This window comes from Phymastichus coffea, unplaced genomic scaffold (genome assembly GCF_024137745.1).
Source record: "Phymastichus coffea isolate CEN01 unplaced genomic scaffold, Cenicafe_Pcof_1.1 PCOF00039, whole genome shotgun sequence".
In the NCBI taxonomy this organism is placed as follows: domain Eukaryota; kingdom Metazoa; phylum Arthropoda; class Insecta; order Hymenoptera; family Eulophidae; genus Phymastichus; species Phymastichus coffea.
This window is the reverse complement of record NW_026706850.1, coordinates 2,099,172-2,116,498: the sequence shown is the minus strand read 5'-3', so window position 1 is coordinate 2,116,498 and position 17,327 is coordinate 2,099,172. Positions and strand designations below refer to the sequence as shown.

Here is a 17,327-nt window from a genome sequence, read left to right as displayed (position 1 = left end):
CTGAATATCGGAAATGTTCTTTTAGAATTAAACATATTCCAAAATTTTTAAATAAATGATAAAGGCATAAGCATTTATCGATAATCAAAAAGTACACAATAATCAATGTAAGAGTTGTAAAGAAACTAATTTCAAAATGCCACCTTAATTCATAATAATTTGTGTCACAAATCAGTGAATAAGAAATGCACGTTCAATGCAAGAAATTTATTGAAAAATGTATGTACAACGCTGCAATTTGTCAAAAAGATACAGAAAAGTTTTAAGGGCTGTGTGTAGTGATACAAGGTTTATTCAATTCCTTAGCAGCGCCCGTTTCAACGTTAGCAATATAATATGGGAAACTGTCGTATCCGTGGCAGTTAGCTCCATATTCGCCAGCTTTATTTAGTGCAATTACAGCACCACTAAATTTAGGATAGTACTTTGCTATTCTCCTTATTGCCGTTTCAGTTGCCGCATTTGGTGATGCACCCAGTCTCATCAATTCCACCGATAAATAGCTAAAATCAATAAAACTTATTTTGAGCAATCTGTAATATTTTTTAATTATTTTTTACATTACAAAGCATCAAAAATAATTAAAATCTAATAATCTACGACTTTGGATTATCAAGATCTTTTAGAATTATCTTATCACTCTGATTATGATCATTGTAGCGAATAATCGTTTTCTTAAATTATTATAGCTTTCTGTTAAAAAAAATCAATGTAAATTTGAATTGTTCTCGAAGAATTCTTATATATTGACATTTTATAAAGATATTTTCTATTTTAAAAACTAAGTTGTAATGAATTTGCATAGAAAATTAATTAATAAAAATAAATTTTAAGTACCTTGGCAAAAATCGCATAATAATATCGCCGTCACCAGTGGCAGCTGCAGCACCAACTTCACCATCGGCATAAGCACCAGCACCACTGACTGCTGAATCCCCAATTCTCCCTGGAATTTTAAACTTTTGTCCGTTAGTTGACACCCCAGCAGCAACGCGACCTTGGATATCAAGAGCTATAGCGCCAATAGTATCGTGATTATCTTCGTCAGTTGTTGGTGCATTAGCTTTTGGATCATCTAACTGTGCACCGAGGTGATATGGACCGCAGCTGCTAGAGGGATTTGGTTCAACGTTCTGTCGCAATAAAATTTCATGAATTTATTAAAGTGGAAATTAAAATATCTTACATATATATATAATAAGATGTATATGGATTTTTTCTATCGGCCATCGTAAACTTAATTCAGCAATTTTTACGTAAAAATACCTCCCAAAAATTAGGTTGACATTTATTTTCATTTTTCCACTTTTGCCACATATCACGCGACTTGTCTGTTTGCAAGCTCTCTTTCTTGAAGCCCATTTGAACAGCAAAGTCTGCCGCTAAACTTCCGCCAAGCAACGAGTGTCTTGTATTTTCCATAACTTTGCGAGCAACTGAGATTGCATCTTTCACATTGCGGATTCCGCCTACGGCACCAATGTCCATCGTCGTTCTGTAAAAAAGAATAAATTGTTCCAATTTTAAAATAAAAAAAAATATTCATATCGTATAAGGTATTATAATTATACCCGTCCATAATTAAAGCATCCAAGGTAGTTTCTCCATTTTCATCCGGATTGCCTCCGAAACCAACGGTCCCACGACATTGCATTTGTTCACATAATTTACAACTTTCTTCAACAGCATCTACAGCACTTCGTTTTTCCTTGGAAAGAGTTTCCCAAGCTAGGATGAAAATTTTTTGTTTAATTCAGAACTTAAGATAGCTAATAAACAATTACCTTTTTGCGTAGCATTGGGATAATTCCATGTAATTACAACAAGCGGACCTGCCTCAGCTCGGGTATTTTGTAAAAGTAAAGGTAAAATTAAACATGCTAATACAAGTCCACTTTTGAATAAGAAAATTTCCATCTTGAGAGCAGTGTAATCGTCTTGTAGTAGTATTGAATCACTGCTTTGAACAGTATATACTGACAATCGGTGCTCGTGATTTACTTTCTGGATTTATCTGTACTTACTAAAAGAACGATTAAGATATCTTAAGTATGCCACTCAAAGATTGATACTAATACGCAAAATGTTTCCATTAAAGGTGATATTATTACAAAGCTTTATAATTAATATAGATTGGTCATTTTTTAATTGAGTTGCAATATTGTTCGATTCAATAATTATAGTTAACGCGATGAACAATTTTATCTGCCCGATATAATTTATATGCATGCGATCGATTCGCACTAAAATATATAATTATGAATTCAGTAGCAATAGAAATATACTTGCAAATTAAGTTGAGTTTCGTAATTACAATAAATACTAAATTAAGAAATTATGGTTTCAAATCGTAACTGAGCAAATCTTTTGTTTTAGATTATATCATGACTGTTATAAATTATTTAGGGACAGTCTACATAAAGAGACGTCGGACAACAGATGTCGGACGTTTACCGAGATTATCAAATTAAAAAACAAATTGTTTGTTTAACATCTGAATCATAATCTGGGTGTGTCCGTGATTGTGCAAAATATGAGCGATGATAAAAAGTATAGATCTACTTCATTAAAATTACTACTACAGTAATAAATCGTTTTATTATCTATTTTCACCGTGGTAAACGTTTGATATGGCCAATGTTCAACGTCCGCGATGTCTCCTTATATAGAAAATCCCCTTGTCCGTTGTCGGTAGTTATAATATTTTACTAAAGTTTTATACAAGGATATTTATAATAATATTCTTGTACATAAGAGAATTAAAACAAATTGTTGTAAATTTTCAAATTCATTTCATATATTTAGAAATGGAACATACACATATAATAAAATTGTATCAATTGTCATAGAAAAATATGTTTCTCACTATATTTTGATAATTTAGTTATCATCATTTACAAATGAATAATAATATTAACGAGCGCATAAACATGTCCAACAATTGCTTAATTTTTTTCACAAGGTACATAAAAAATAGTTGGTTTTCCTAATTGTAAATTACTAGCGTAGAATGGGAAACCATCCATTCCATTGCAAGCAGCTGAAAATTCACCATTTTTATTTAATGCAATTACTGCCCCGAAAAATTTTGGATGATGTTTGGCAATACGTCTTATTGCAATTTCTGCTGCTTCAGCCGGCGATTTTCCCTGACGCATCAATTCGACTGCCAAAAAACTAAAATGACCAAATAAGTAATCAGCATTGATTGTGATGTAACGCATTATGCAATATAAGTGAATTTGTAAGCATAACATTGTCATATTTTAAAAATTGTTTTACAATGAATTTGACGTTATTAAAAGGAATTGCTATATAAACGCATTATCTTTACGTTATTAAAAGATATCACATATTATTATATTTTTTCCAAGGACACAAAAAACAACAAATGTAATGAATCGAAACTTCTTAATTTATTTAAAAAAAGACCTTACCTTAATAACTATATCTTTACCTTGGCAAAAAGCGTGTCATAACATCTCCATCTCCCGTAGCTGCAGCAGCACCAACTTCCTGATCTGCATAGGCACCAGCTCCTGCAATTGGAGAATCACCTACTCTTCCTGGAATTTTATATTTTAGTCCATTGGTAGATGTTCCAGCAGCAATATGACCTTTTGTATCAATAGCAATCATTCCAATAGTGTCATGATTATTTTCATTTACACGCGCGTATAATTCTTGAGTTCTTTTTAATGCTTTTTTTGGGTGATAAGGTCCACAGCTGGCTTTAGGATTTGGTATCACATTCTAAAAATTGAAAAATATATTATTTATTATTTGTAAATTAAGTAAAACTTAATTAAGAATGAATATAGTATTGAAATACCCTCCAGAAATTTGGTTGACAATTGTTATTTCTCCATTTTTTCCATATATTATAAGACTGTTCAGTTTGAAGAGTCTCATTATGAAATCCTACTTTTAGAGCAAATTCTGTAGCGTGACTTCCAACTATTAATGTATGAGCTGTATTTTCCAACACATGTCGAGCTACAGAAATAGCATTTTTGACATTTCTGAGATTTCCAATTGCACCAACATCCATTGTTGTACTAAATAAAAACAAAAGATTTTGAAATATTTTTATAAGTTATTTTAAAATAATAAAACATTAATACCCATCCATTATCATAGCATCTAATGCAGTTTCACCATTTTCATCTGGACTACCTCCATATCCAACTGTATTATCACATTGTGCATCTTCACAATAACTGCAGCCTTTTTCAATGGCATCGATAGCACTTCCTTTGTCATTGTATATTGTATTCCAAGCTATATAATAATTTTAAATTTTATTGAATATTTTAATGTTCAAATCGTATACAGATGTAGAAAACAATTATTCATTCTAATACGTTGAACGTATTTACCTATTCGGTTAGCATTTGGAAAATTCCATGTATTGATCACAAGCGGAATAAATTTATTTAAAGCTGTTATATTAGTTACACTTAGTAATATATTTAAACTTACTAAGTATAATAAAAGCTTTAATACAGCCATGGTTTGATATTGGTCACAATTGCTTATAATATAGTGCTATTAATACTCTATATCTTATTTTTAATTCAAAGATATAGTAACTTAATGATATCTGATGAACTTTTCAATCAATACAGTTTATTAAAGAACACTTCATCTTATAACTTTGATATGCTCTTACTTGCCAATATAATTATGAAAACTGTTGTTATGAAATATTAACATTTCCAAAGCCAAATATTTAGCAAATAATCGTCGAGTTGAAATACATCAGTGATGTAACAATGTATCTGTAAACAAATGTAAAAAAACAACAATAAATTTAAAAATAAAGCTGTAGAATAATTAAATTATTTGAAACATAACTAGATGTAACACCATTTTATGTGAAAAATATTATTAATTGTCAAAGTTTATTAAAAAGAATAGAGTGAATAATTATATTAATCTACAAATATTTATTGGTCAAACATGTTTAATAATCTGCAGTTTTCATATTTTTGTCTTGTTATATTTTTGTATTTTAAAAAAGTAAATGTAGTAACGAATAGCAACAGATAAAAATTGATTTATTAATTTTTTAATTAATAAATTACGGTAATGTCGGTAATGTGGGCGGATAAAAGTTTATTTTCACAATTACATTTATGACAATGGCTTGAATATAGCATGATTTTTTCGCCCTCTTTCTCTCTCTCTCAATCTAGAAATTTTATTTATTTAATGGTTGGCGTCTTGATTATTCCCTAGATTATTCAAATATCGATTAAATTCACGCAGTACAACAGTAGTTACAGTATAAGATACTCGCGCAAACTGTAATTAATATATATTGAAATACATACGATAAGTGATAGAAACTGGATTCTAGAAAGAAAATAAGTGCTTGTGGGTGTGGTATAAATTATTATACATAAAGTAACAAATTATGAATGAAACTTATTCCATTTTAGCCCCAAATAATACAAAGTGAACATATCATCACGTACATTCAAGTTGAACCGCAATTATTGGTAAGTTCTCTGATGAAAAAATTTAGTTAATTCATGATTGTTGAATGTATGTATAATTATTCTGTACAATATAAAGAATAATATAAAAATTTGCTTGCTTAGATGATGCAGTTTTGGAGTAAACAACAATTTTTTCATCTAAATTATTGATTCAAAACCTCAGCAAGGCACAAGTTTATTGCTTTAAAATAGTACAAAAAAAGGACTGCTCGCATGAGGCTTAATCTATTATTTTATCTTGAAAAGGAAGAAGTATCCTGATAGTATTTGTTTTCAAATATTTAAGCTACAGGAGAATCAAATTTGCCAAAATGTTTGGTTTCAAATTACCTGATTTCAAAAAAGATTATCATAGGTTAAAACGAGATCTCAGACAGATTCTGAGACCTTATTATTTAATTAATATCTTCCTTAGCGTGTCTTACATAATTGCTAAAAAATTACCTTATTTTTGTTATTTTGTATTTTCTGAAACTGACTGTGAAATTGATACAGTAAGAAAAGTTTTCTATTACTTTTATCTTTTCATTAATATTGATTCTAGTTAAATTACTTATGTTTATATTTCAGAGGGAAGCTGAGATCTTATTTTTCTTAATGATAGTCATAATGCTTAGAACAAAGAAATCTGGGAGTGTAAATATGATCAGTTATCTTTCATCAAGCTTTGTGTATACCAAAGTGGCCAATTTAATTCTTTGGTTTTATGCTGACATACATTTAGGAATTTTGTATGGAATAATTTTTCTCTGTAAGTATAAAAATTAATGTTTTTCAAATACCTCTGAAAACTAATTTAAATTTTAAATATAAAAATTGTTAATCATTGTAGTATGTGGATTGATACTCCCGGAACCAACTTATCAGGGTCCAGAAAATGTGATTTATTTGCGAGGAGCAAATAGTTTGCAAGAAGAATTGGAACGTGATACTAGAATTTGCTGGTTAATTACATTTTACACTGCTTGGAATCCTGCATGTGTGAATTTTGCACCTATCTTTTCAGAATTGTCAGCAAAGTAAGTAATTTACAATTTTTTAATTCAAATCTCAAAGAATATATATACTATTTAATCTTAAATACATTTCATTATTTATGTTTAAAATGCCATTTCTAGATATGCTCTAGACAATTTCAAATTTGGCAAAGTAGATATTGGAAGATATCCTGATGCTGCAGCAAAATATCATATCAATGATTCTAGTAAAAGCCAACAACTGCCAACTTTGATACTTTTTAAGGGAGGAAAAGAAGTTGAAAGAAGGCCTTATGCTGATCGACAAGGCAAAATAGTCAAGTTCCTTTTTTCAATGGTATGAATATTAAATATAAATGAAAGTTTTATATTGTATATTTTACAGATGTAATTTTTTAAATTACAGGATAATATCAAAGATGCATTTGACTTGAAAGGTGTCTATGATCATTGCCAGAAAAACCCAATCAAAAAGAAAGATAAGAAACCAACAAAATCTGATTAAAAGTATTTTTAACCAATGATATTGTAAAATGTAGTGTAATTAGAATTCACTTGACAGTGATGTAAAAGTTTATATTGTCGAGTTATTTCAACTGATTTCACAAATTATGATTTCTGTAAAAATTATAATTCTTTTGGAAGATTTAATTATATATTTAAAAATGCATGAATATTTTTTTGCCAAATATTGATCTTCTACTTGAAGTTATAGCTGATTTCACAGTTGGATAATTCTAAATTTTGTGCAATTTCTAATTATTAAATCAAGGATAGAACGTTTTGTTAGGTGAAAGTACGAACAGAGTAGATTTATAGGTTTATAAGCTAATTTTAGCAGAACCAGTTAAAAAGCAATTTGTTACATATGGTTTAAATGATTAGCATGTGTTATTAATCTAAATTTGTGTAGTACATAGCTAAAATAGATTGATTCAATCAATCTTATTAGTGGAAGAATCTTCAGTAGTTTACAAATTTATAAATTAGAAAAGATACAATTTTATTAAGACTGTTATTATTACTAGTTATAACGTCAACAGCATTAGCTACTATCCAAAAAAAGAAATAGAATTAGAAAAAGCAAGGCGATAATCAAATCAATGAATTAGAAGTTATACATGAAATTGAATTCTTATTAATGAGTGAACAAGAATTATTAATAAAGTTTTTTGCATCTATTTTTCAAATTCATAAAAATATCATTAAATAATGTTAACTCAGATATTAAAGTATATATATAATATTCAATTTTTTGTGATCAGTATTAACATAAAGCAATAATTGCATTCAATAATTTTGAAATAAGATTTTAGATAGACATCTAAACTAAGTATTTTTGACTTAACTTTTTATGTAACGCATTACCCTAAATTATTTGCATGTTTAATGATTAAAAATACATGCGAATTAGCAATTACTTGACAATATTTATTATATATTTATTCGTACAATTAGTTAACTTAAGCATCGCCTTGCTTCTTTTAAGATTTAATTTTAATGCTGTTTTTATTCAAAGATATGTACATGGATCATTACCGACCTTTCGAAATGAATCATTTGCACAATTAATCTTTACAGTGCGATATAAGCTCAATTATGAAATTACAAGAGTGCATTTTTATATACATTGTTTGTCTTTAATAAAATAATATAATGGACTATATATATTTTGTGCATTTAGATCTGATTTCAACATTTATAACAAAAAATATCTAAAATAAAATTTATTCAAATAACATACAGACTTTTTATCAAAATTTATTTTACATCTATATTTACAAACAAAAATTTTAATTCACGTTTCCAAAGGAGGCCACATTAACATTACTTCAGCATGCGCCGATTCGGGTAACCACTTCTGATATGCTGATAACAAAACTAAAAAATAGATTTGCAGTTGTAATAAATGTATCAGTATTTTTTAAGAGCAGCTTCATTGATTGATAAAATTACTTACATTGTGGATCTTCTTTCCATGCTTCAATCAATTTATCTTTAGACATTATTCCTTTTGACAAAAGTAGCTTTGTTATAATTTCAACTCGCGGCAGCAGTCTAGAATAAAGTCAATAAAAATGTAGTACTGACAAACTTTTACTTGCCAAAAAAAATGTTTATTTTTAAACTCACTTTGCCCAAGTCTTATTGAGACTGCTTGGTGTAGATAATAAAATAGGTACATATTTTTTCAATTTTGGAAAAATTTCACCCTCAAGAAGAAATTTCGCAAACCACTTAATTCCTTCAAAATCATTTGGAAATTCTACTTCGACAGTAGGTAATTCCCATGCAGCTGGTCCAAAAGTTCCAGTTTTGTGACATAATACTTTTCCGAGTTCTGCATCATATCTGATAAAAGACATATGAAACGATATTGATAATTTTTTAATGTTGTTCCGGTATAAATAGTGAAAAATATTGAAACGCATGTATGTTACCTAGGAGGAGGGTCAATTAAAGGTTCGCTTAGAGAGCACAGTGATGGAACAAACTTTGGTAACCATTCGGGTTCAATAGCAGTAATACCTCTGATATAAATTTTATTTGTTTCATAAACTTCTTGATATACCACCCACTCAGGAGCTGATTTACGTAATACACATGACGAATGCATAAAGACTGGATCTTCCATTGCTAAGGTTCTATAAAATATGTTTTGTGAAAATAAAACTTAAAGCATCAAACAAAAACTCTAGAAACATACAAGTCAAACTTTTGCTTACTTGTAAGCGTATTTCCACTTAATTTTGTCGCCTTCGGTTTTGGTATTGTATTCTTTTACTTCCTCGGGTAATAATTTATGCGCTACCTGGTCAGTCATACCTGATAAAATAATTTGCCGTAATAGTTTTGCTTCGGTATCGGTGGGAGGTGGCATTCTAAAAACCGAAATAGTTAAGTGCAGAAATGGTTATCTCCAGAAGGAAACTTATTTTAAATCAACTAATGTTAATGAAATGCTTACTTTGGATCAATGGTCAATTTCAAATCGGGCACACCTAATAAAATTTCATTTGTCAATTGGCAACGCAGTTTCCTTATTTCAATCATAGCTTTCTCGCGTAAACCATTCTCTTCACAAAATTTTGACATTTTGTTTTTCGTTGACGAATACTCGGCTGCTCCAACTGCTCTAATCAAAACCATTGGATCACCTATGTAATAAAACAAAAATAATTTATAAAAGTACGATATATAATACCAAATATGTTCATAAAAATTATTTAATTAAGATTTTACAGTTAATTGTATATGATCTACTAATTTAAAAAATTATAGATCAATAAATTTACCTAAAAGAAAACTATTCCCAGTACCAACCCATGATCTACGGATTTGCGTCCACTTAGTTTTTACATTGTCATCTATTCCAAAGGCTTCAACTAAAAGTTCCTGTACTGATAAAGCTGCTACCATGCATATTGCGTAAGCAATAAGATTATGTTGCTGCGAAAGAGCCAACATTTTACCATAACGTGGTAAGACCGGAAAAGCAGCTATGCTTTTTCCCAAATCAGTTATTTTTGCGCAATATAAATCTGAAAATCAAAATAACAGCGTATTAAGTATTGATGAAGGATTATCAGTTAGTTGTATACATTTTTATGTTATTTTACCTTTCTTTTGCATAACACTAGGTTGTTGGAGAGCGCCTAATAAGCGTAATCTTTTTTCTGCCATTTTAAGTTGTTCTTCTCCTGGTGGAGTCGGAAATGGAAAATTCACAACTTTATCTATATTCATTAGTTTCATTTGTAACAATAAATCATCCACAGGCTTTCTACAGATTTCTGGTTCACTAAATTGCGGGAACTGATCATTGAATACCGCTGATGAATAAAGTCTAACAAAAATAGAAATAATTATATGGATTTTTTTATTTATGTTCAATTTTTTAATTCAAATCGATGCAGCTTTTCAAATAGATATACCTATAACAGTGACCAGGACCCAACCTTCCGGCTCTACCAGAACGCTAATCGGGATTAATATAATTTAATTATCTTAATTTATATTATAAAATAATATTATATAATAATAATATTATATAATATTGACCTTAATTTATATTATATTAAGAACGCTATTTACCTGATTAGCAGCAGCTTTACTGGTATATGTTACCATGAAAGTAGTTACACCAGTAACTTTGTCATACATTCTTATTTTAGTTTTACCACTATCTACGACATACTTTATATTAGGAATAGTTAAAGAAGTTTCAGCAACATTTGTCGATACTACGACCAAGCGACAACCGTCAGGAGGTGGTTCAAATACCTATTGAAAAATATATTTCTTAGTTTATAACAATTTTTATTTTAAATGATAGCAGTTAATTTGAAAACTCACTTTTGCTTGTTTATAACTAGGAAGTAAAGAATAAAGTGGTAGCACCCACATTGGTTGCAGATTAGTCGCTCCGTCTAAATCAATTACTTCATCTTCATCGTCGTCGAGCTCATCATAGAGTTTATCATTGTCAATATCTATTAAATCATCCTGACCATCATCGGGCGGAATCGCATTGTAACTAAAATTGAAAAGATTTAGTTGATATAAGTTTATACCATAACAATTATGAAGCTAAAGCACTTACAGGTCGAGATTCACTTGCGGTAATTTTACTGTTTGTGGTATTTTTTTATGTTTATTTTTAGAACCTTTTGAAAAAAATTCATCTTCAGAATCATAATCATTATCAATTACATTTCTTTCATCCGTCGATGTTTCCTGATTTTTCTTATCATTTGAATTATTTGTCCATATCTTTTTTCTAAACGGAAATGCTTTGCGCAGTCTTTTAACTACAGTATTTACTTCTCGCTGGCCTATTAAAATTTCAGATTTTAAGATATGATAAGAAAATTAAATAAATGAATAGAATCAATCAGTGTTATAGGTACCAGTTAAAAATACCAGAATCCCACCGTCTGGTAGTTGAGTGTGTATTTTCACCGTTTTCCTGAATGCTTCTTTCACATAATCTTCATCAGTTCGTCTATTAAAATGAATTGTTACAGGAAACTGTCTTGAGTCAACATTTATTACTGGGGGTTTGACTTTAAATAATCGAGGATTATTAATAAAATCTTCTACTCTCAGAGTAGCTGACATTATAATTAATTTTAATGGTTCTTCTCTTTTGCTTCGTAATGAAACTATCCTAGTTAATAAACCTATTAATATGTCAGTATAGACACTACGTTCATGAGCTTCATCTAAAATTATAACTGAATATTTTTTTAAAAGGAAATCCTAAAAGTAGAATAGACAAATGAAATATGAAATTATGAATAAAATATTTAAGGAATTAGTGAGATAAACTTTAAATCAGCTTACATTTTGAACCTCTTTCAAAAGAACCCCGTCAGTCATAAATTTAATTTTTGTCTCTGGATTAACGTTTCCTTCAAATCTGATAAGATAAGAAACTTCTTTCTCTGTGAGATTCATTTCTTCTGCTACACGCTTACTCATTGAAATTGCTGCTACTCTTCTAGGTTCTGTAATACCAATCATTTTCTCTTTTGCATAACCCGCTTCATAAAGAAATTGTGGAACCTGTGTAGTTTTTCCTAGAAAGTTTATAAAATAAACAATTGAAATATCAATTTTTTACTAAGTTGTATTGTATAAAAATATTTTAAATATTATCTTACCACTTCCAGTTTCTCCAGTTATTATAACAACAGGATTCTCATTGATAGCTTCAACTACAATCTGCTCATCTGCTAAAATTGGAAGCTTTAACCTAGCTTCCTGTATATCGGATTTTCGATTTAAACTAACAAACACTGCAGGCTTTTTATCTATTATTTTGGCAACAGTATATTTTGCAATTTTAGAATCTTCTTTATTCACATTTGGAATAGAATTTTGGGCACTTTGTTTATTTACTATCTCATCAATACCTTTTTCATCAAAATTATCAGTAATGTCCTCTAATTTTTCTTTTTGTTCTGGCTTTTCATTGTTAGTTTTTGTTTTTTGTTCTTGAGTTTTTGAATTATCATTATGTATTTCAATATCTTTTTCATTTTCTTCATTCTCATAAGTTTCACTTTCACTGTCACTTGTTGTCTGAAATTGATTAAATATTTTAGAAGATATTAAAAATGATATTAAATATAATTCTTTCTTACATCAATGTCTAACACATTTGGATCTTTGGAATTATTTTGTTGTTGGACTACACTTAATATAGTAATTCTCCTTTTCTTAGCACCTTTCAATGCATTTACAACAGGTTCATTCAATTCTTTATTTGTGGAAAATTTAATAGAATTTATATATGTTTCCAATTCTTCTTCTTGTAAATGTCTTTTCAACCCTTTAGTCTGAATTGCTGTGAGTGATACATATTTTTTTAATTCTTCATCAGGAACATTTGTTTTTGACAATTCTTCAACTAATGCTGCTCTCTAAACATTAAATTCAACAAAGATGTCAAATTATTTGTATGCATAACAACTAAATAAATACTTACGTCTTTTTTCTTTTTCTTTCTCTCGATAACTTTTTCTAGCTGTTTCCTTTTCTTCTTAGATAAAAAACGTTCAGCTTTTGCTGCTTTATCTTTAATAACTTTTGTTTTCCTTTTTTCACTGGGCAAAACTAATGCATTACATGAATCAAATTCTTCATCTCTATGTGTGATATCTACAGATATCTAAAAAAATTGTACGATTTCTTGAAATATTTTCTCGTCATAATTATAATTATTATAAAAAAATACGAATATCAATGAATACCTTATCTACAGAAGAATTATCGATTTTTATTTCAGGAACGTTCCTAGCTTTTGAATTAAACCTCTTATTTCTACCCATTTTTAAATTTACATCAAAATGTATAATTCATTTGATAAATGATCAATTTTTAAATGGATCAAGTTGTTTAGAACAGACGTTGAGGTTATATTTTTGTATCGAAAAAACACGTGGAGCATGGAATAGAACGTGTACCTGGAGAGTATAGAATACAAACAAAATCGGAGCCAGAGTAGACGACCTGAAGGCAGTCGGGAAGCGATCTTGAAGCGGGCTATATTTGATAATTTGATTCGGTGATTCGGTCCAGCACGTGACGTATATATAGCCCCGGTCCCATAGGTACATACATACATACATACGTATGGATGCGGATGGATACGGACGCGAATCGCAACTGTAGCAACATCACTAAAAATATCTAGTTCGATTATTTAGTACCAACACTACCGGTAGTGAGCAAAAGTGACTGTTGTTTAAAACTGTTGCGCCGAACGTACCACATTTAACGTCTATTGTAACGTTTACACGAGACTCCTCGTTCACACCTATGCATACGCATTAAATCTTAAATAGCTACATATATAGTTAGTATGTCACAAGCGTTTCAAACTATGTAGTTGAGGTTATAATTTGTGTTTATAAACAGATTGAAAAAATCACCAGCATTCTGGAAATTGATTTACATAAAACAACGCGAAATATATAAAAACATATTATCTCTTGTAAATTATTAAATATCTAGTTTACTAAAGTAGTAGAAACATATTGTTAACATGGAAGCAAGTAATGCTATGAACATGAGTGGACCATCAAAGGTATAAGTTTATATAAACCTCGATACAATTAATTACATCATGTTAATAAATTAATTTTGGTATATTTGAAAATATTTAACGTTCTATCACTAGTGTTCAATTAAACTTAAGTTATTATAAATTTTTAGAGAACTAGAGGTGCTAGACAAAAGCAAGTGACAGATTCTGTGACGAAAAAATTTTTGCACAATTTTGATCCTGAACAGAGTGAAAGAGAAAAGCGTAAATTAAATCGACGCTTGCATCATGGAAATAAAAAGGCAGCTCTCTATGATGATAAAGGTATCTATATTACCACTGGACAAGACCTCTGCGATTGCTTAAATAAATCGTGTCAAGGATGTCATTTTCCATGTCCTAAGTGTAGTTCAACAAAGTGTGGGCATGAATGCAGGTATAATAAAAATAAAATTTATTTATAAATATAACAGTAAAGCAAATGGTAAAGTGATAAATGAATGAAAAAATGGTTTCTTGTTTTCATGTTTTATATTTATTTCATTGTATATATTTTAATTTAAAAATGTTATTTAAATTGTGGATATATTTTTCAGAAATAATCGTAAATGGACATATGACTCAATCGAAAATGAAGGCAGTGATAATAATGTTATTAAGAATCCATGTAATCCTAATCAGGGAAATTAGTTTGAATGGCAATTGAAGGGATATATGGGATAAAGTTAAAGTAGATAGTTATTAAAATCTACTAATTGAGCTCTTATTAAGCAAAACTTTTCAATTGCGATGCAGGAATTATTTTAAATTGAGATTTATAAGGTAACTACAGTTTTTTTTACTAGTTTTTAATACTTTTTAAATATCTTTAAATAGACATAACGTAATTACAGAAATGGATAAAGATTTCTTTTTATAAAATTTTAGCAACGCAGAAAGATATTATGTTTAATCATTCAATCTGCCTTCCAGTGTTCGAATTTTAATAAATATTATAATTAATTTCTCCATTTCTTTATCCATTATACATGCACAAGTATTAAGTAATATTAAAAAATTTGTTGATTATTTGAATTTAAAGACTTACAATGTCCGTAATGGGTTAGTGACTGAAAAACTGAATTCATGGATGAAAGGGAGGGAGATAATTAAAGATGATTCAGGATGAATTAGTTATAATTTATTGATCTTTTCTTATGTTTATTGCATATTACATAATATTTATTAAATTACTACTAATCGAAACATATCTTTGTCATGTATAATTCTTTATTTATACCATTGCCTTAACAATGATACAAGATTTTAAGACTTGTATCTCTTTTTTTGTCACTAAGATATAACATTATTTTGATGAATGGCATTGAAGACAAACCATTCATTCATTCTGTGTGTTACATTAAGATATCGTTTGACATTTTAATGAATAATTAAAATCATACTTTGTTACTGTAAAAAAAATAAAATTGTAAAAGTGTTTTTATTTGAATTACTCAAATTCGATTTTTTTTTTTAAGTAGTATCTTTCAAAAACCTCAATATTGCTCTTTATTTACTGTGATTTTTATCACAATTTTGTCATAGTTTCACTGTAATGTTTATTAATCATTAGTAAAGCATTACAAAACTTGCAAAACAATCCTTTTTTACATTCAGTTTTATCATATTAACTTTTCACAATATTATCATGCAAAGCACCAGAATTGAAATTGTTATAGTAACGTCAAACATCATTTAGTAATCAGAATGTTAACTGATACATCACAGCAAAAAAATTGTATCAAAGAAAATACTCTCTATTCTATCATTCCAAAACGAGTTTTAAAAAACTGATACGCAAATTGTATGATTTAATAAATTCTAGTTTAGAAAGCTCATGAAACTTTTTACTATTTGACATTGACGTTTCGAAAAATGCATTACTGATGACTAGCTAATATCTAATTTGTTTATTTACAGTGTATAAGTTTGTTAACAATTTTTATGTTTAACGTAAAGTAATTACAATATACAGGCAATTTAGTTTCTAAATCATTGTACATCTTTATGCATCTACACTATGTATTTTAATACACCGCAGAGGATCTTTTGTAGTCGACGCAAATATTGGTTTTTTTCAGTTTAACTTTATTTACAGAAACTACATACAAAATTATAGACAGTTAATTGTAAAAAAAATAGTTTCATGATTATTGAAGAATATAGAGTTTTTTGTTAGTTTAGATAGCAGTATACCAATGACTATTTTCTAAATTTTAGTTTTCTATTCTTTAATCGCACAATATTGAAAATGATTTTTATTTTATTTATTGCTTTCGAAATGTAAAATGAATAGAGCATCTTCCAATAATTTGTTACTTACTGAATAAAATTAATTTAAATGGAGAAAATCTTGATCTACTAGATTGAAATTGTTACATTATTAATTATTATGTTTACTGTATTTATAACGAAATATTAAATGAGTTTTTATTTAATAATAAATCTTGTGATAAAATACATTATATCAACAAAGATGTATTTCAGTCTCAAGGCTCAAGCGCGATTGTCAAACATACCAATACAAATGATTTCAAAGCGATGTAATTTTATTCAGTTTACTCTACATATGTGTCAGGTTCCCTACGTCAATAGCTCGGCAGTGATAACTCGTACACAGATTTTGTTTTCGTTGCAATGCAAATTTGTTGTAAATCATTAAGACATGAACTGCTAATTTATAAAACAATACTCATACTGAATTGTTAAATGAAATTTCAACTATTGAGAATCAAAGTGGTTATACGATCGAAGCAAACGTTTACTGTTTCAAGTATTTTTACATCAAGTGTATAATCTTCGATAGCCCGATGGCTTCTACACTTTTAAATTTTCGTTTGACATTCAATTGATGCTTTAAAAACTAGATATCTAAACATTGGAGCACAGATATATGTTCGAACTAAAACATGGGTTTGTCGTACCTTTGGTTTTTATTCTTTCGAGAAATTGAAATCGATAGACATTCTAAGCGTTAGACGTAGATTAGTAGGTACACAGAGATATACAAATTATCACATGATTAAACAAATCAAAATGTATTGAGCAATAATTTGTAAATGATACATTGTTTCACTATGTGTACCATCGATGAATTTTTCCTCAACACACTTTTGATCTGTTAAGAGCAGTTAGGGGCGACAATTTTAGCCGAAGGCAGCGTTATGCTTACACTTAGAATACGTCATTATTTATATATATATATATATATATAATTCATAGATGTTTTTGTTCATGTATAACATATACCTCTAT

The 17,327-nt window shown here is 28.8% G+C and overlaps 5 protein-coding genes across 7 annotated transcripts; 2 read left to right on the top strand and 3 right to left on the bottom strand.

Annotated features, from left to right (window-relative positions):
- Positions 1 to 211: 211 nt before the first annotated feature.
- On the bottom strand, positions 212 to 1,934 carry LOC131663956 (N(4)-(Beta-N-acetylglucosaminyl)-L-asparaginase-like). The gene is made up of 5 exons (XM_058934755.1): positions 1,785 to 1,934; positions 1,572 to 1,728; positions 1,267 to 1,495; positions 838 to 1,133; positions 212 to 503 (listed from the first exon to the last, which is right to left on the bottom strand). Exons 1-5 carry the CDS (start codon positions 1,915 to 1,917, stop codon positions 263 to 265), a joined length of 1,056 nt encoding a protein of 351 aa, XP_058790738.1. The 5' UTR covers positions 1,918 to 1,934; the 3' UTR covers positions 212 to 262.
- Positions 1,935 to 2,826: 892 nt separating this feature from the next.
- Positions 2,827 to 5,123, bottom strand: LOC131663954 (N(4)-(Beta-N-acetylglucosaminyl)-L-asparaginase-like). Of its 3 annotated transcripts, none has more exons than XM_058934751.1 (6): positions 5,088 to 5,123; positions 4,380 to 4,781; positions 4,125 to 4,281; positions 3,833 to 4,058; positions 3,458 to 3,753; positions 2,827 to 3,177 (listed from the first exon to the last, which is right to left on the bottom strand). In XM_058934751.1, exons 2-6 carry the CDS (start codon positions 4,510 to 4,512, stop codon positions 2,946 to 2,948), a joined length of 1,044 nt encoding a protein of 347 aa, XP_058790734.1. In that variant the 5' UTR covers positions 4,513 to 4,781; positions 5,088 to 5,123; the 3' UTR covers positions 2,827 to 2,945. The 3 variants fall into 3 exon arrangements, with proteins under 3 accessions (XP_058790734.1, XP_058790733.1, XP_058790736.1); XM_058934750.1 differs by having other exon boundaries at positions 4,858 to 5,111; XM_058934753.1 differs by having other exon boundaries at positions 4,963 to 5,105.
- A 148-nt stretch (positions 5,124 to 5,271) lies between these two features.
- Positions 5,272 to 8,145, top strand: LOC131663847 (thioredoxin-related transmembrane protein 2 homolog). Its single transcript, XM_058934550.1, has 7 exons — positions 5,272 to 5,379; positions 5,445 to 5,504; positions 5,607 to 5,998; positions 6,075 to 6,255; positions 6,337 to 6,523; positions 6,623 to 6,818; positions 6,888 to 8,145. Exons 3-7 carry the CDS (start codon positions 5,816 to 5,818, stop codon positions 6,984 to 6,986), a joined length of 846 nt encoding a protein of 281 aa, XP_058790533.1. The 5' UTR covers positions 5,272 to 5,379; positions 5,445 to 5,504; positions 5,607 to 5,815; the 3' UTR covers positions 6,987 to 8,145.
- Positions 8,146 to 8,194: 49 nt separating this feature from the next.
- LOC131663846 (probable ATP-dependent RNA helicase kurz) lies at positions 8,195 to 13,437 on the bottom strand. The gene is made up of 18 exons (XM_058934549.1): positions 13,240 to 13,437; positions 12,975 to 13,157; positions 12,631 to 12,909; positions 12,148 to 12,568; positions 11,828 to 12,063; positions 11,392 to 11,743; positions 11,085 to 11,316; positions 10,838 to 11,018; positions 10,577 to 10,765; positions 10,417 to 10,460; positions 10,102 to 10,328; positions 9,778 to 10,023; positions 9,450 to 9,639; positions 9,208 to 9,363; positions 8,923 to 9,126; positions 8,615 to 8,833; positions 8,442 to 8,539; positions 8,195 to 8,362 (listed from the first exon to the last, which is right to left on the bottom strand). The coding sequence occupies exons 1-18, from the start codon at positions 13,315 to 13,317 to the stop codon at positions 8,280 to 8,282; spliced, it is 3,618 nt and encodes a 1,205-aa protein (XP_058790532.1). The 5' UTR covers positions 13,318 to 13,437; the 3' UTR covers positions 8,195 to 8,279.
- Positions 13,438 to 13,712: 275 nt separating this feature from the next.
- LOC131663946 (ARL14 effector protein) lies at positions 13,713 to 14,768 on the top strand. Its single transcript, XM_058934734.1, has 3 exons — positions 13,713 to 14,075; positions 14,204 to 14,469; positions 14,630 to 14,768. The coding sequence occupies exons 1-3, from the start codon at positions 14,034 to 14,036 to the stop codon at positions 14,721 to 14,723; spliced, it is 402 nt and encodes a 133-aa protein (XP_058790717.1). The 5' UTR covers positions 13,713 to 14,033; the 3' UTR covers positions 14,724 to 14,768.
- The last annotated feature ends 2,559 nt before the right edge of the window (positions 14,769 to 17,327 follow it).

Coding starts and splice junctions, on each gene's coding strand:
- LOC131663846 (XM_058934549.1), bottom strand. CDS start 13,317: ATGGGTAGAAATAAGAGGTTTAATTCAAAAGCTAGGAACGTTCCTGAA. Junction 12,064..12,147: donor AACTGGAGAAACTGGAAGTG/GTAAGATAATAT, acceptor TAAACTTTCTAG/GAAAAACTACACAGGTTCCA. Junction 8,540..8,614: donor CTCAATAAGACTTGGGCAAA/GTGAGTTTAAAA, acceptor ACTTTATTCTAG/ACTGCTGCCGCGAGTTGAAA.
- LOC131663946 (XM_058934734.1), top strand. CDS start 14,034: ATGGAAGCAAGTAATGCTATGAACATGAGTGGACCATCAAAG. Junction 14,076..14,203: donor ACATGAGTGGACCATCAAAG/GTATAAGTTTAT, acceptor ATAAATTTTTAG/AGAACTAGAGGTGCTAGACA. Junction 14,470..14,629: donor AAGTGTGGGCATGAATGCAG/GTATAATAAAAA, acceptor TATATTTTTCAG/AAATAATCGTAAATGGACAT.
- LOC131663954 (XM_058934751.1), bottom strand. CDS start 4,512: ATGGCTGTATTAAAGCTTTTATTATACTTAGTAAGTTTAAATATATTA. Junction 3,754..3,832: donor GTCAACCAAATTTCTGGAGG/GTATTTCAATAC, acceptor TTCAATTTTTAG/AATGTGATACCAAATCCTAA. Junction 3,178..3,457: donor ATGACACGCTTTTTGCCAAG/GTAAAGATATAG, acceptor TGGTCATTTTAG/TTTTTTGGCAGTCGAATTGA.
- LOC131663847 (XM_058934550.1), top strand. CDS start 5,816: ATGTTTGGTTTCAAATTACCTGATTTCAAAAAAGATTATCATAGGTTA. Junction 6,256..6,336: donor GTATGGAATAATTTTTCTCT/GTAAGTATAAAA, acceptor TAATCATTGTAG/TATGTGGATTGATACTCCCG. Junction 6,819..6,887: donor TCAAGTTCCTTTTTTCAATG/GTATGAATATTA, acceptor TTTAAATTACAG/GATAATATCAAAGATGCATT.
- LOC131663956 (XM_058934755.1), bottom strand. CDS start 1,917: ATGGAAATTTTCTTATTCAAAAGTGGACTTGTATTAGCATGTTTAATT. Junction 1,729..1,784: donor TCCCAATGCTACGCAAAAAG/GTAATTGTTTAT, acceptor TTTTCATCCTAG/CTTGGGAAACTCTTTCCAAG. Junction 1,496..1,571: donor GATGCTTTAATTATGGACGG/GTATAATTATAA, acceptor TCTTTTTTACAG/AACGACGATGGACATTGGTG.